The sequence below is a fragment of the Juglans regia genome, chromosome 14 (assembly GCF_001411555.2).
Source record: "Juglans regia cultivar Chandler chromosome 14, Walnut 2.0, whole genome shotgun sequence".
In the NCBI taxonomy this organism is placed as follows: Eukaryota; Viridiplantae; Streptophyta; class Magnoliopsida; order Fagales; family Juglandaceae; genus Juglans; species Juglans regia.
This window is the reverse complement of record NC_049914.1, coordinates 3,916,494-3,931,771: the sequence shown is the minus strand read 5'-3', so window position 1 is coordinate 3,931,771 and position 15,278 is coordinate 3,916,494. Positions and strand designations below refer to the sequence as shown.

The 15,278-nt window shown below is 35.0% G+C and overlaps 3 protein-coding genes across 6 annotated transcripts; all 3 read right to left on the bottom strand.

The window, feature by feature from the left end:
- Positions 1 to 1,306: 1,306 nt before the first annotated feature.
- On the bottom strand, positions 1,307 to 1,852 carry LOC109016064 (RING-H2 finger protein ATL70-like). The gene has a single exon (XM_018950185.1). The coding sequence runs from the start codon at positions 1,850 to 1,852 to the stop codon at positions 1,307 to 1,309; it is 546 nt and encodes a 181-aa protein (XP_018805730.1).
- A 2,366-nt stretch (positions 1,853 to 4,218) lies between these two features.
- LOC108979498 (dnaJ protein homolog) lies at positions 4,219 to 14,067 on the bottom strand. 2 transcript variants are annotated; one of them, XM_018950186.2, is made up of 7 exons: positions 7,702 to 7,912; positions 7,443 to 7,604; positions 6,512 to 6,677; positions 6,285 to 6,426; positions 5,921 to 6,197; positions 5,567 to 5,765; positions 4,219 to 4,855 (listed from the first exon to the last, which is right to left on the bottom strand). In XM_018950186.2, the coding sequence occupies exons 2-7, from the start codon at positions 7,590 to 7,592 to the stop codon at positions 4,533 to 4,535; spliced, it is 1,257 nt and encodes a 418-aa protein (XP_018805731.1). In that variant the 5' UTR covers positions 7,593 to 7,604; positions 7,702 to 7,912; the 3' UTR covers positions 4,219 to 4,532. The 2 variants fall into 2 exon arrangements, with proteins under 2 accessions (XP_018805731.1, XP_018805732.1); XM_018950187.2 differs by lacking the exon at positions 7,702 to 7,912 and adding an exon at positions 13,989 to 14,067 and having other exon boundaries at positions 4,232 to 4,855.
- Positions 10,584 to 14,150, bottom strand: LOC108982261 (dnaJ protein homolog). 3 transcript variants are annotated; one of them, XM_035685418.1, is made up of 7 exons: positions 14,014 to 14,150; positions 13,730 to 13,891; positions 12,826 to 12,991; positions 12,600 to 12,741; positions 12,237 to 12,513; positions 11,877 to 12,075; positions 10,584 to 11,207 (listed from the first exon to the last, which is right to left on the bottom strand). In XM_035685418.1, the coding sequence occupies exons 2-7, from the start codon at positions 13,877 to 13,879 to the stop codon at positions 10,888 to 10,890; spliced, it is 1,254 nt and encodes a 417-aa protein (XP_035541311.1). In that variant the 5' UTR covers positions 13,880 to 13,891; positions 14,014 to 14,150; the 3' UTR covers positions 10,584 to 10,887. The 3 variants fall into 3 exon arrangements, with proteins under 3 accessions (XP_035541311.1, XP_018809125.1, XP_035541310.1); XM_018953580.2 differs by having other exon boundaries at positions 13,989 to 14,121; XM_035685417.1 differs by having other exon boundaries at positions 13,730 to 13,924; positions 14,014 to 14,067.
- Between the last annotated feature and the right edge of the window lie 1,128 nt (positions 14,151 to 15,278).

Below are 15,278 nucleotides of genomic sequence, written 5' to 3'. Positions count from 1 at the left end.
TATATCAAATATATATATATATATATATATGATTAAATTTATAATCTGTTTGTATCAATTTCATATTTTACGTATTTGGCCTATTTATTAAGGAGTAATCTAGCCCATACATAAGAAAGATGTTAAGATTATATACAATAAACAATAAAATTTATCAATTCCCATCGATTTAAATTTTTGAGATATGGGATCATTTCAAACATATACACTCATCACACACACACACACATATATATATATATATATATATATATATATCATGATGATAATCATATTTTGATGATAATCCTTTTACTTTTAGCTTTATTTCCGAAATAAATAAATTAGCTGATCATTGATCAACAATATTGTTAACGTGGTAGCGCTAGGTTTCGTAAGCAGCGGCATATATGTCATTTTTAATTAAAGAAATGATATTTACAGTAGTAAAGTGTACAAGTACCGCACAATTTCTTTAAAAAATGAATAAATACATGACTATATGAAATAAAAAATTTAATTTTTAAAAGTGGATCCACATTTTTTCAAAATGATTGTACGGTACTTGTACACTTTACAAATATTATATGTAGTATTACTCTTCTAAATAATTATATTTAGAGCATTTACTTGAACAACTTGTACGTCTACTAATTTGAAGATGATATATCGACAAGAAAAATTATTTGAAGGGATCATGACTCGAAAGTATAACTAGTCATAATTAATTAGCTTAAGAAAGAAAACGCATTATTATTTTGATAATTATAGTTCTCATGCATATATATGTATAAAAAAGAAAGAATCAGCTAAAAATAAGGTTATTATTTTTTTTAATGATTTATGAGTAAACAAAACAGAAATTCATTAGGCATGATTTTATTGGTACGTGCAGCTCATAAGAAGAACAAAGGGCCGGGAAAATATCATTTACATCTATAATGAGTGCATGAAAGCTTCATAATATTACAAAAAAATTGTTTATTTTTTTTTAATTATTTCTTACAAAAATGATTATTTTTTATCAAAATAAGTCTATTTTCATCGCAACTAATCATTATCACTACAAATAATCTATTAAAATTGCTCCTTTTTCTTGTAACGTAAAACCACATGAATTTATATAAAATTAATCTAAAAGTAAATTTTGGATTTGGATGATATGATTTTTTAAGATCTTAGAAAGGAGAAAGATAGACATATAAAGTAATCATCAGTCTTACAATATTTATGACTAAATTTTTATAACAACAATAATTAAGCGTTCAATAAATATTTTCAGTAAAACCCATTGTGATTATTTGTCAATCTCACTCTTACTTTGAATTTAAATTTGTCGATATTGTCGCACTGCCAAGGGAGCCACCTCAGCAAGAGGAGTCGACAGAGGAGTCGGCGCCGGAGAGTTCCGACAGATGGGACAAGTAGGATGCAGCCGCAACCATGGATCCACACATTTCCGATGGAAAAGGTGGCCACAATCAGGCAACAGCCTAAGCAAATCGGTGTCTCGATAATCCGCCAAACATATGGAGCAGCAGGCAGAAGCAGTGGACTCACCAGCCTTGTTGAGTTTGACCTGGGAGTAAAGCAACTTCGGGAACCTATGAAGAGCGGCTTCGTCGAGGCCTATAACTTCGATCACCACGGAGCGGGAGCTGCCAATATCTCCGGTAGTACTGGTGGAAAGTGAGACGTTTCTGTTGTAAGTTTCAGAGCCTGAATACCTGCGGCTGCAGTAGTAAGAAGCCATGGCCATTGTTATGATAACAGCGACGATGACAAGGGAGAATCCGAAGCTATAAGCAAAAGCGTCATCCGTGTTTTGATCTGTAGGATCATAATAAGAATCCATGGAGCTGGGCGGGTCCATCCTTTTTGCTAGCTTGAATATTGCTAGAAAGATACGTACCGATGTTTAAGGCTGCGGAGCTCTTGATGATGAAGCTAGCAAGAATTTATTTATATATATATATATATATATATTTATCTCTTTGTTGCAGCTCCTTGGGGAGTTGATATCTGGTGATTATCTTCAACCTTAACTGCTTAACATCTCTAGTTTCTATCTGATCAGGATTGTCAACGGTATTATTAATTATCCCTTAGAAAAAAAATATTAAAAAGAAAAACTGAATACAGAATTAATGGGATTCGATCGTATAACACATCGATCGTTATCATTAATTAAGAAAAAGGCTACCTGATCATCTTAATTTGTCACTAATCCTTTTAAGTTTGAAATTAAGGATCATTATCTAATATTAATTTATCTTTCTGCTAGAGATCAGGAAGATCGAGGAAGAGAAATGGAACTCGATCGGGTTGATTTCGATTCTAGTTAGAATTGAATTGGACTCGTTACATGGGAGACTCGCCCGTATATAGACACCTTGGACAGCCCAAAACTTGGAAGTTTCTTCTTTTCCCATTTTTCTTGTTGAAGAGCATTTAAGATTTAAGGAGATGTTTGGATTTGAAGATGAGTTGAGATGAGTTGAGATGGATTGTGAATAGTAGTGAGATGAGTTGTGAATAGTAGTGAGATTTGTGAATTAAAGTTGCTGAATAGTAATGAATAGTAGTGAGATGAGTTAAAATGAGCTGAGATGAGTTAAGACCTTGTTTGTTTTCACAATAATTCTTATTTAATTATTATAATTTTTTAAAATTTTTATATAAAATAAACTAAACAATTCAATTTTTTTAAAATTTAAAATAAAAAATATTAAAAAAATATATATCCTAATAATATTGTATTCAACTTTTATCTCAATTCATCTCATATTATCTGATATTATTTTTCATTGATTTTGATACCAATTAAAGTCAAACCCGAGCTCCTAAACAAGTATTCTTTTGTGTAACATGTAGGGAAGAAAGAACCACAAAATGAAAAAAGAATTATTAGGAAAAGATTAAAAAAAAAAAGTGCAATTTAATATTAATATAGTTGGTGTATTCATCCTCGTACTGGATATTTAGAGCTATGGTTGGGTTTTATAAAATTATATTTTTTATTCTTCCTTAAGTGATTTTACGACTTATTTTTGTAATGTTTGCCATATAAAGGCCTAATTTTAATTAAAAGTTGCAATGCCAAGATTAAAATAAATTATACGTCATACATTGACCCAATGGACGTGACGTGCACTCGTAACCTAATTTTATTTATTTATTTTCGGGACCAATTCCCAAACCTTTGTTTATAATAAAATGTTGTTCAGTTGTTGGTTCCAGTGAGGCAACAGCAGCAACGATAATTTTATTTATTTTCTTTTAACAAAATTGTGCAAAGACTTTTAAGCGGAAAAATGATATTTCTAAGAGATTTTGTAATTTGAAAATATTAAATAAATATAAAATCTATATAAAAAGTTTTCTATAATAAATACTTTATTTGAGAAGTAATCAAGAAATTTTATTTATAGTAATAGCCAAAGCCCAAGTACACCGATAATATACATGTGAAATACCTATCTATAATGTACAACAAAAAGAAGAAAGTCATGAACATTAAGTCCATTACAAAAAATAGCCCCCACCCAAGAAAACAAAGTTTTAAGGAAAAAACGTTTAAGCTCCTCCATTGTTCTCTCTTAGTTTTCAAAACTTCTATCATTTTGTTTCCGTCAAATACACCAACACATACATATAGAGACCATTTTTCATATTACTGCAAGTTGTGTGTTTCCATAAAGACCTCTCTAGCATGCTAGAAAATCCACCAATCTACCGGCCATAACCCATGATAAACTAAGTCTTGTAACAAAATCAACCCACAAGGTCTTAGTCACCTCGCAATGTAGAAACAAATGATCAACAGATTCGCCACTTTCTTGCACATATAACACTAGTCTAATACCATTAATCGACATTTTCTTAGATTATTCGTGGTGAGAATTTTGTCCAAAGCTATTGTCCAAACAAAAAAAAAAATACTTTTGAATGAGCTTTGGTCTGCCATATGCACTTCTTTGAGAATGAAAGCATGCCCATATTTGATAAAATTCTGTGAAATGAATGGATCATGAATCTACCTTTTTTGAAAGGGTTCCAAAATATCCTATCTATTGTACCCTCTGTCATACGTACTGAATACAAAGCTGCATAAAAATCTGAGTGGATAGTAAATACTTACGCAACTCATAGTTTCCCAGACCAGAGCTCCTTAATTTCCCGATTTCTTTGCAAGGATATATCTTCCTTACAGGCAAATATAATTATATTCAGCGTGAATTTAGAGCTTAAAAGAGTCTAAAATGATTTCTTATAGATCCTCCCATAAATTGCCATCCAGATGACATAGATATACACCAACCCCCAACCAACAAGCATGGTTTTCCACTTACACTAGAATTCAAATACTAGATCTCCCACACGGTATATATGTTTGCAAAAATAGCAGAGCAACCCAAAACAATCCAAAATCTAACCTACTACTACTACCACTCCCTGTAACAGAATCCAATGATGATTTCTTTTTTCAGTACAATTCTGTTTCTCCAGATCATTCCTTCCTATTTTTTTTTTGGGTCAGCATAATTCATTCCTCATTGCTGAGCACACTGGACCCTCTGAGCACCACCACCAGGCATGTCCTCATCCTCGTCGTATGCCTCTTGGGCCTGTGCTTGCTTGCGTCGCATTTCTTCCTCTATGTTCACATCATGCAATGTAGTCTCTTCGCATTCATCCAGCTCCATGTCTGTCAGCTGCACCGAACTCCTTGGAGGCAGCACGGCCTCCAGTGCCTTGCACTGCTCTGGGCTGAGGCTGTCTGGGAATTCCACTGCAAAGTGAATGTACAATTTCCCTTTCATGAACGACCTCTGGTACATCGGCATTCCCTCATCATTTATACCCTTGTATTGGTCTGTAGCACACAAAACAAAAACATCGGCAAAATGATGATAGATAATATTGAGCGCCACAAATAACTTTTTTGTTTCTTATCATTATAAGCATACTCGAAGAAATTCACTTTGCACCAATGTTCTTTGGATAGGAGGAGCCATTTATGCACTGAGGATAAACTTTTTTTTATTTTGAGTGACTATTGGGGGGATCAACAGAATCATGGGTAACAAGATATTAAAGAGCAAGGCCAAAACAACCACCCCACCCCCACCAAAATAATAGAAATGACGACTTTTTAAGCATATATTGGTAAGGCGTAAAAAAACCGCAACAGGAAGTTCCCACATCAGATTCCAATTAAAGCGTATCAATTGGGAAGCTCCGACAGCTCAATATGCTTCACAATGACGTTTTTGTGAAAACCAAGAGGTAGTTCAGCTTCCCCATCGGGTGGCTTATAGCACCATCAGTTCTGGATCAAAGATCCACTCTTAGGTTATTAGGATTTAGAGATGATTGAAGTGAGCAGGTAATGCCATCTTGACAAACTTCCCGTACACAAAAGTTCATCAAAGCACATTTTCACCTTTGATGTCAATGTTATTCTGATGCAAAATTCAATAGATAAACGCTCATAAATGGACAAAACCTAGATATAGCTCGCAACAGCATTATCAGAGAGAGAGAGAGATTGTAAGGAAAAAAAAATAGAAATAATGCGACGTACCAGGCTTGATTACTTCTCCAGGTTCAGATTTTATGAGGAGCTGCCTACCATCCAGATGGGTCAATATGAATTGGAAGCCACAGAGTGCTTCTGTAAGGTACAAGGTGTGCTCAACAAACAAGTCATCGCCCTTCCGCTTAAACTTGGGGTGTTCTTTCTGTTGCAGAACAAATACAATGTCCCCAGTAACAGTATCGGGCTGAAAAAGACAAAATGCACAGATTAATAACAAAATACCAGTCTCAAAAGGAAAGAAAAAAGAAGCTTTTCCCACTTCCAGCAAACTAACAACCTTAAGGTTACAAAGACCATTAAAATATTTTTGAGAGGAAGAAAAATAAACATGAGCCTCACCGCTTCATCAGCTTCTCCAGGGAATGTAATCTTCTGCCCATTTTGCATACCCTTCTCTACAATAACTTCCAAAACTTTCTTCTCCTGGACAACCTTCTCTCCCTTGCACTGCTGGCAGCGGTCCTTGTCATTGATGGTTTCACCTGTACCCTTACACTCATTGCAAGCATGCTGCATTTGCTGGATCATAGAAGGACCAAGGTGCCTAATGGAGACTTTGATTCCAGAACCTTGACAACCAGAACATTTAATTGAAGCACCTGACTTGGAGCCTTTACTGCAAAAGACCACACGCAATCCCATATCGGAAGAATGAATAGAAAATACCTAACATGCCAAAACATGTAAAAAATACGGTACTAACCCCTTGCACTTGGAGCAGATTGCATTGCGAGAGAGGGACAGCTTCTTGGATGTCCCGTTGTAGAGGTCCTCCAAAGAAACCTTGAGGGGATGGACCACATCCTCTCCCCTCCTCTGCCTCCGGCCTCTGCTGCTTCCAGCACCTGAGCAAGGTAAAACTTAGCACAAATGTCCATAGCTTATGTTTCATAGATGGCGGGCATATATCCCATGGCCAAAGATTCATACCACCAAAAGGGTTGCCACCAAAGAAGGACTGGAATATGTCGAACGGATCATGCCCACCACCTCCACCACCCATTCCTTCCTTGAGAGCATCCTCGCCATACTGATCATAGATCTCACGCTTGTCTGGGTCGCTTAGAACTTCATAAGCTTGGGCCAACTCTTTAAACTGAAAGGCAACCCAAATTTGAGGAGATTCAGTACATCAACTACTTCACAAAAACCATTAAAAGAAAGCCCAAATTAAATTAAATACAACAATAAAAGTAACAAACAACATGGCAACGGAGGTGCCAAAATTCGGATGGCGGACTTATTTAGGCACTAGGTTAATACTTTCATTCCACACAAATGCAGAATGCCACCACTAAAGTTAGATGATTGTTGAAAAAAAGGAAAACAACTCTCTGGAAAAATCAGTGCGTTTCCAAGACCCAAATGCCAAACTGAGAGCCCACCTGTTTGGTTAAAAAGGGGGAAAATTTATGTCATCGCTCTAGAATATCTTTGTTGTCAACGCGGTGAACTGGAATCAAAGGCACCATACCTTCCACAAAACCAATAAAAAAGCACACATATACAAAACCAGTAATTAACCGCGATTCAATCCTCGTATCCTTGGTCTCCAGATTATATTACTTTTTTGATAATTCCTAAGGAGATTATATTACAGATTTTAATATCAGTACTAAAACGTTTCGAGACCAAAAAGCCAACACAACAAAAAAATATAAACATTCACGAAAAACAATATCATAATTTATCTGTACATTTGACCCAGGGAATCCAAGCTCAGAACATAATCAAGAAACCAAATTTCACCAAACCATTATAACCATTTCACAAGCTGATCCGTCAAAAATCAGCATCAAAACACGAAATATTAATGAAAAATTAAAAAGGAAAAAGGAAAGGAAAACGAAGTCAAAAAGACCTTTTCCGGGTCGCCGCCCTTGTCCGGATGGTTCTTGATGGCAGCTTTCCGATAAGCCTTCTTTAAATCATCCTGCGAGGCGCTCTTTGACACTCCCAGAATCTCATAGTACTTGGTGTTGTCGCTCTTCTTCGGTGCCCTCCCAAACATTTTCTCTTCTTGCTAAAAGATAATCAAACCCACCGCCTTCAATTTCGAAACAAATCCAGCAAAAGCCTAAATCTGCAATCAGATAGGAAAGGAGAGAAGGGAAACTAACCGATCGCGAATTGTACGAATTGTTACGTAAAGGAGCGAAAAGAAGAACCACAGAAGCAAGCGAGAAGGCGAGAGACAATGATTTTATAGAAAAGAAGAGAGGAGTTGAGCCCAGAAGGATCTAGAATGTATTAGCAAGTTCTAAAGTCTGAGAGGGGATCTTCACCGTTGATTTACCCATTGGTCGTCGTCCACCTCAAAGAAATGTCTTCGGTCAATACTATGATTATGTTGGTGATAAAATAATAAATTAATAAAATACGAAAAATTGTTGGACCTCATTCTATAATTAGAGATATAAATCAATAGAATCTAATTCGAACTATTTAGGTTGACATGATTTTAAATGATTTGTTAATATTATTGAATAATTATAAATAGTTATAAATTGTTTATAAATAATAATAAAATGATCTTAGATTACTTCATTTACTAAATACAACTCTAAACTCTATTTATATGAGTTCATTTTAAACTTCAGTTAATATTAATTTTACTTTGAATGTTAAATTACCATAAATTTGGTTTTAATTTAATTTAAACTCGGGAATAAAGTCTCATAATTGCAACTTAAGCTTTGTTTGAATAGTAAAAATATTTTATCTCATCTTATTATTATAATTTTTTTAAATTTTCATACAAAATATAATAAATAAATAATTTTTTCAAATCTCAAAATAATAATAATATTATAATAATATTTTATTCAACTTTCAACTTTTATCTAAAATCATCTTACTATCCATACCGTACCTTAATTCATTTAGTTGGAGATTTTCTTTAAAATAAAGAAAATACTAAATTACTTAAGAAAAAGTTACAAAAAACTTACTTCTTCACGTGTCAATTATTAATATGCTAAAAATTATAAAATTTGGAATTTCAAAAAAAAATTAACAAAATAAATTTTATAAGTAAAATTAACAAAAAAAACTCTTAAAATAATGTTACTTGTAACACCACTAGCATAATACATGCATAAGATTAATCATTGATGTGGCGGTTGCATATCGACTATTAGAATTTGATTGTCGAGTTTTGAATTTATCGTCGCTAACGAGTATATGTAATATCAATGGTTAAATTCATACGTGTCATAAAGGGTGTTGCACGAGTGTTTATATCTCTTTCATTCAAAAAAATAAAAAAATAATAATAATTATTTTAAAATATAGATAATATTTTTTTTTTTTTCTAATCAAGCATTTTATAGATATATAAAGAAATACAAAAGTTCAAGGTGGATCCTTTCCACTATCAATATACAAAAAGCAACTAGGAATATTATCTATAGGTAGGCTTCCAAAAACATGATTGGTAGCTGCCCATTGCGCTACTGAGTGCGCACATCGATTTTGAGATCAATGAATTTTAGTAAATCTCCAGTCTTGATGATGTCGAGAGTTTTGCAGTATGTCCCCAATGATGGTTGAGATGTTCCAAAAAGGAGTGGAATCTGGATTCTCTATAGATGTGAATACCGATTGAGCATCCCCTTCTATAATTGCTAGATTCTGGGTAGAAGCCATTTTGGATGCGAGCAGTGCTGCCAATGCTTCTGCCACTAGAGGGATATTTGTTTGTACCTTATCTGTTATTATCCCCAAATATTACTATTTCAGATCTTATTATCAATAATTCTAGGAGTTGGGATGTTCCAAAAATGCAAACTCTCTTTGATCAAGAAAGCATCTCAGAAATACAAAAAATACCCCTCTCAGCTAGATCAATGGAACAAGACAAAATTGTTTGGATACTAAACCACAATGGAAAATACTATGTTAAGACAGCTTATCAGGCAACATTAAGTAGTCATGTTTCGGATCAACATGATAACTTAATATCACTCTTTAAGCCAATGTGGAGTTTAAAAATTCATGATCGACATAAATTACTGATCTGGAAATTACTTTGGAATATTCTTCCTACTAAATCACGAATAGGTGATTTCGTTCCTCATCAAGAATCAGAAGAATGTCCACTCTGCAATCAAGACAAAGAGACACTAAAGCATATTTTCATAGATTGTCCCGTCATCAGAATTTTGTGGCAACAGAGCAGTTGGCCTCTAAATCTTGCAAGCTTGCCTATTAACTCTATTGCAAACTGGATCAGAATGATCATCTATCCAGAAAAAGAGTTGGGACTCCGAATAGCAGAAAAGCATCATTTTCAGTTATTTGCAGTTATAATGCTAGATTTTATTTGGAGGAAAAGAAATGACATAGTCCACAATCACACATCTTTGTCACTGGAAGAAGCAAATATCCAGTTGAAACACATCTATAAAGAATATAAAGATGCATGGAAAGAAAAACATAATCAACAAAGCAAAGAAGAAGAATGGAAGTCTCCTCCTCCAAATTATCTAAGCTTCTCGTTTGATGCAGCAGTACGAGACTAATACTCAGTTGTCTCAGTAATACAAAGAAATCATACTAAAATATAGATAATATGTTGCTCTCATCATATCACAAAATCTTTTGATATTATAATTATTTGCAGAGAAACATTAATTTTTAACAACATATGAATAAAAATGTCACATCACCATAAAACTCGGACCATTTTAACGATCGCGTCTTTGTAAAAACTTCTCAACGACCCACACGACACGACCACTGTAGTATGGCATTCATAGTTCCTTCCGCACTATTGAAACCAGCCGAATTTGGTCCGTACAAAATATATATTGTAAAATTAATTTTTTTATATAAATATCTTTTATTTATTCAAAAAATTTCATTCTACGATTACAGATATCATCATTTCTCAGCAGGAACTTGTTTTTGGCAAACTAATTATCGTTTGCTAACGTTATTTTTGACCTATTTTCGTTCCTCAAACCAATAGGCAGCAGTGGCATGCATGCATGCATACTAACGAGCTTAAAATGGGTTCTTATAGCCTCCTCCCTGAAATACATCATCCGGATGGCAAAATAACCATCCAGATGACACAGATATACACCTCCAACAAACAAGCATGGTTTTTAACGTAAACTAGAATTCAAACATTAGATCTCCCACACAGTACATGTTTGATAACATGGCAACAATCCAAAAACAATCCAAAATCTAACTAAATACTCCCTGTAACAGAAGGCAATGATGTTAATACTTATTTTAAGTAATTCCAGGTTCTCCATCCAAATCATTCCTGTTTTTTGGGTCAGCTCATTCATTCATCATTGTTGAGCACATTGGACCCTCTGAGCACCACCAGGCATGTCCTCATCCTCATCATATGCCTCTTGGGCCTGTGCTTGCTTGCGACGCATTTCTTCCTCTAAGTTCACATCATGCAGTGTAGTCTCTTCGCATTCATCCAGCTCCATATCCGTCAGCTGCACCGAACTCCTTGGAGGCAGCACCGCCTCTAGTGTCTTGCACTGCTCTGGGCTAAGGGTGTCTGGGAATTCGACTGCAAAGTGAATGTACAATTTACCTTTCATGAACGACCTCTGGTACATCGGCATTCCCTCATCATTTATACCCTTGTATTGGTCTGTAGCACACAAAACAAAACGATCAGTACAATGATGATAGATATATTGAGCACCGCAAATAACTTTATAGTTTCTTAGAAGTCATTTATAAGCATACTCGCGAAATTCACTTTGCACCCTGTTCTCCAGATAGGAGCCATTTGAGTATAGCAAATAAATTTTTTCTCATGAGTGACCATTGTGGATCAACAGAATCATGGGTAACAAGATACTAAAGAACAAGGCTAAACAACCACCCCACCCCCACCAAAATGACAGAAATAATGACTTTTTCAAGTAAATTGGTACGGTGTAAAAAACCGCAACAGGAAGTTGCCACATCAGATTCCAATTAAAGTGCATCAATGGGAAGCTCCTACAGCTCAAGCCTCAAGCTGCTTCACAATGACTTTATTGAAAACCAATGGGAAGCTGAGGTTCCCCCATTGGTTGGTGTAAAGCACCACCAGCTCCAGATCAAAGATGCACTCTTAGGTTATAGATTAAAATTTAGAGACTGTTATCGTCACAAACTTCTTGTACAAAAAAGTTCCACAGGGCACATCTCCACCTTTGCGTGCATAATTGCATAGATAAACTCTAATAGATGGACAAAACTTAGATATACTCACAACAGCATTAGCAGATAAAAAATAGATAGTTAAAAATATAGTAATAATCCAACGTACCAGGCTTAACTACTTCTCCAGGTTCAGATTTAATAAGGAGCTGTCTACCATCCAAATGCATCAATATAAATTGGAAGCCACAAAGTGCCTCTGTAAGGGACAAGGTGTGTTCAACAAATAAGTCATCACCCTTCCGCTTAAATTTGGGGTGTTCTTTCTGTTGTAGAACGAAAACAATGTCCCCTGTAACAGTATCGGGCTGCAAATAAAAACAAAAAAATGCACAGATTAATAACCTAATAGCAGTCTCGCATTGAAAGAGAAAAAATAAAACACATGCTTCTAGCAAACTAACCACCTTAGTATTACAAAGACCACAAAAAAAAATTTCAAACGAAGAAAAATAAATGTCAGCCTTACTGCTTCATCAGCTTCTCCAGGGAATGTAATCTTCTGCCCATTCTGCATACCCTTCTCCACAATAACCTCCAAAACTTTCTTCTCCTGGACAACCTTCTCTCCCTTGCACTGTGGGCAGCGGTCCTTGTCATTGATGGTTTCACCCGTACCCTTACACTCATTGCAAGCATGCTGCATTTGCTGGATCATAGAGGGGCCAAGGTGCCTGATGGAGACTTTGATTCCAGAACCTTGACAACCAGAACATTTCATTGAAGCACCCGACTTGGAACCTTTACTGCAAGATGTCACACGGAATCTCATATTAGAAGAATGAAGAGAAAATACTTAGCATGCAAAAACATGTAAAAATACAGTACTAACCCCTTGCACTTGGAGCAGATTGCATTACGAGAGAGGGACAGCTTCTTGGATGTCCCATTGTATAGGTCCTCCAAAGAAACCTTGAGGGGATGGACCACATCCTCGCCCCTCCTCTGCCTTCGGCCTCTGCTGCTTCCACCACCTGGGCACAGGAAAAGTCAGCACAAATATCCATATATTATGTTTCATAAATGGCAGCATATATCCCATGGCCAAAGATTCATACCACCAAAAGGGTTGCCACCAAAGAAGGACTGGAATATGTCAAACGGATCGTGGCCACCACCACCACCACCCATTCCTTCCTTGAGGGCATCCTCTCCATACTGATCATAGATCTCACGCTTCTCTGGGTCACTCAGAACTTCATAAGCTTGGGCCAACTCTTTAAACTGAAAGGCAACCAAATTTGAGGACATTCAGTACATCAACGTCCACATGAAAACCATCAACAGAAAGCCCAAAGGAAATTGAATACAACAACTTGGAGACGACAGTGCCAAAATTCGGATAGTGGACTTATATTGGCTCTAGGATAATACTCTTATTCCGCATAAATGCAGAACGCAACCCCTCAAGTTATTTAAATGTTGAATGTAAGAAATAACTCTCAGGATAATTTAGTACGTTTCCAAGACCCAAATACCAAATTGAGACCCACCTGTCTGCTAAAAAGAAGGTGAGAAATTATGTTATCGCTCTAAACTATCTTCGTTGCCAAAGCGGTGAGCTGGAATCAAAGGCACCATACCCTCCACAAACATCACAACTCCACAAAACCAATAAAAAAGCATGCATATACAAAACCAATAATTTACCACAATTCAATCCTCTTATCCATTATCTCCCTGAGGAGGTTATATTACAGAGATTAACATCACTGCTACAACGGTTCGAGAACAAAAAACCAACACAACAAAAAAATATAAACATTCACAAAAAACAATACAAGAATTGATGTGTACATTTTGACCCAGGAAATCCAAGCTCAGAACACAATCAAGAAACCAAGTTTCACCAAAACTTTAATAACAATTTCACAAGCTGATCCGTCAGAAATCAACATCTAAACACGAAATATTAACGAAAAATTAAAAATAAAAAGGAAAGGGAAGCGAAATTAAAAAGACCTTTTCTGGGTCACCACCCTTGTCCGGATGGTTCTTAATGGCCGCTTTCCTATAAGCCTTCTTTAGATCATCCTGCGAAGCGCTGTTTGACACTCCCAGGATCTCGTAGTACTTCGTGTTGTCGCTCTTCTTCGGTGCTCTCCCAAACATCTTCTCTTCTTTCTAAAAGACAATCAAACCCACCGCTTTCAATTTCTAAACGCATCCAACAAAAACCCAAATCTGAAATCAGATAGGAAAGGAGAGAAGGGAAACTAACCGATCGAGAGCTGCACGATTTGTACCTTAAGGGGTCGAAGAGAAGAACCACAGAAGCAAGCAAGACGGCGAGAGACAGAAAGAGGAGTATAAACTGATCGGATCGGGGTATAAAAAGGGTGAGAATGGACGGTGGAGATTGGTCTTAAGTGTGGTAAACTAAGGGGTAGTATTAAATTGACTTCCTCGGATGAGAGAAGTTTAGCCCAGAAGGAAGGATCTAGAATGTTTTTTTGTTTTTTTTTTTTTTTTGCAAAATTCTGAGGTTTATGAAGGGATCTGCACCGTTGATCTAGTCCATTGGTTGTCATCCACCGCAAATAAATGTCTTTGGTTAATACAATGTTTATGTTACTAAAATCTTGTAAAATAGGGGCTAATTAGTAATTACCATAATTTTAATAGTAATAAAATAGTTTATGAAAATTAGTGAAATTATTTAAATTAAGGTATTTAATTAAATTTAAAAAAATGAGAGAAAAAAAATTAAAATATTGTTTAGATATAATATTTTAATAATGTTGCTTGAATGTTTTAAATCTCTTGCATAGATTGTATGGCGCTCTTGTTACATTATTTTTTATTTTATATACATACATATATCATTGAGAAAACTTCATCAAACGGATAGAAGGCCTCGTTAGAAAAACTCATACCCCCGAACTTGGTAGAGAAGAATTGAAAAAAGTGGCCTCAAATATGACAAAGGAACAGCTTAAGGTCATATATCAAAACTAAACACAGAAATCCAATTGCAATTTCTTTGAATATTGGCTAGAAAAAGGTCGATGTGATCATGGAAAATTATACAAAAAAAAAAAAAAAAAGTTTGATGAAAAATGTTTTAAGTGTTTGGATTTAGACATGAGATTAGATGATTTTAAATTAAAGATGAATGTTAAAAAAAATATTGTTAGAATATTAATTTTTAATATTATTATTGTTTTGATATTTAAAAAAGTTGAATTATTTATTAATTTTTATGTAAAAATTTAAAAAAATTATAATAATGAGATTAGATAAAATATTTTTTAAATTCAAATGAGACCTAAATGATTAAAAAAACTGTTTTATTTTTACTGATGGTATCAAATTTATCATTCAAGAAAAAACCCAAAAAAATAGATCAATTTGTAGAAGATAAAAAATCTGATAGTCCCAATTCCACCGTGCAATGAGATCAGCCCACAAGAATGGGCCTTCTTCTTCTCTTCTTTGTTAAAAGTAAAGCCTATAGAGTCTCATGGTAATAAGAGTTAAAAAGGTCCAAACTCTTTCATTCGCTCTCCAC

Coding starts and splice junctions, on each gene's coding strand:
- LOC109016064 (XM_018950185.1), bottom strand. CDS start 1,852: ATGGACCCGCCCAGCTCCATGGATTCTTATTATGATCCTACAGATCAA.
- LOC108982261 (XM_035685418.1), bottom strand. CDS start 13,879: ATGTTTGGGAGAGCACCGAAGAAGAGCGACAACACGAAGTACTACGAG. Junction 12,992..13,729: donor AGGGTGGTGACCCAGAAAAG/GTCTTTTTAATT, acceptor GTTGCCTTTCAG/TTTAAAGAGTTGGCCCAAGC. Junction 12,742..12,825: donor TGGTGGCAACCCTTTTGGTG/GTATGAATCTTT, acceptor TCCTGTGCCCAG/GTGGTGGAAGCAGCAGAGGC.
- LOC108979498 (XM_018950187.2), bottom strand. CDS start 7,592: ATGTTTGGGAGGGCACCGAAGAAGAGCGACAACACCAAGTACTATGAG. Junction 6,198..6,284: donor ATCTGCTCCAAGTGCAAGGG/GTTAGTACCGTA, acceptor GGTCTTTTGCAG/TAAAGGCTCCAAGTCAGGTG. Junction 5,766..5,920: donor CTGGAGAAGCTGATGAAGCG/GTGAGGCTCATG, acceptor TGTCTTTTTCAG/CCCGATACTGTTACTGGGGA.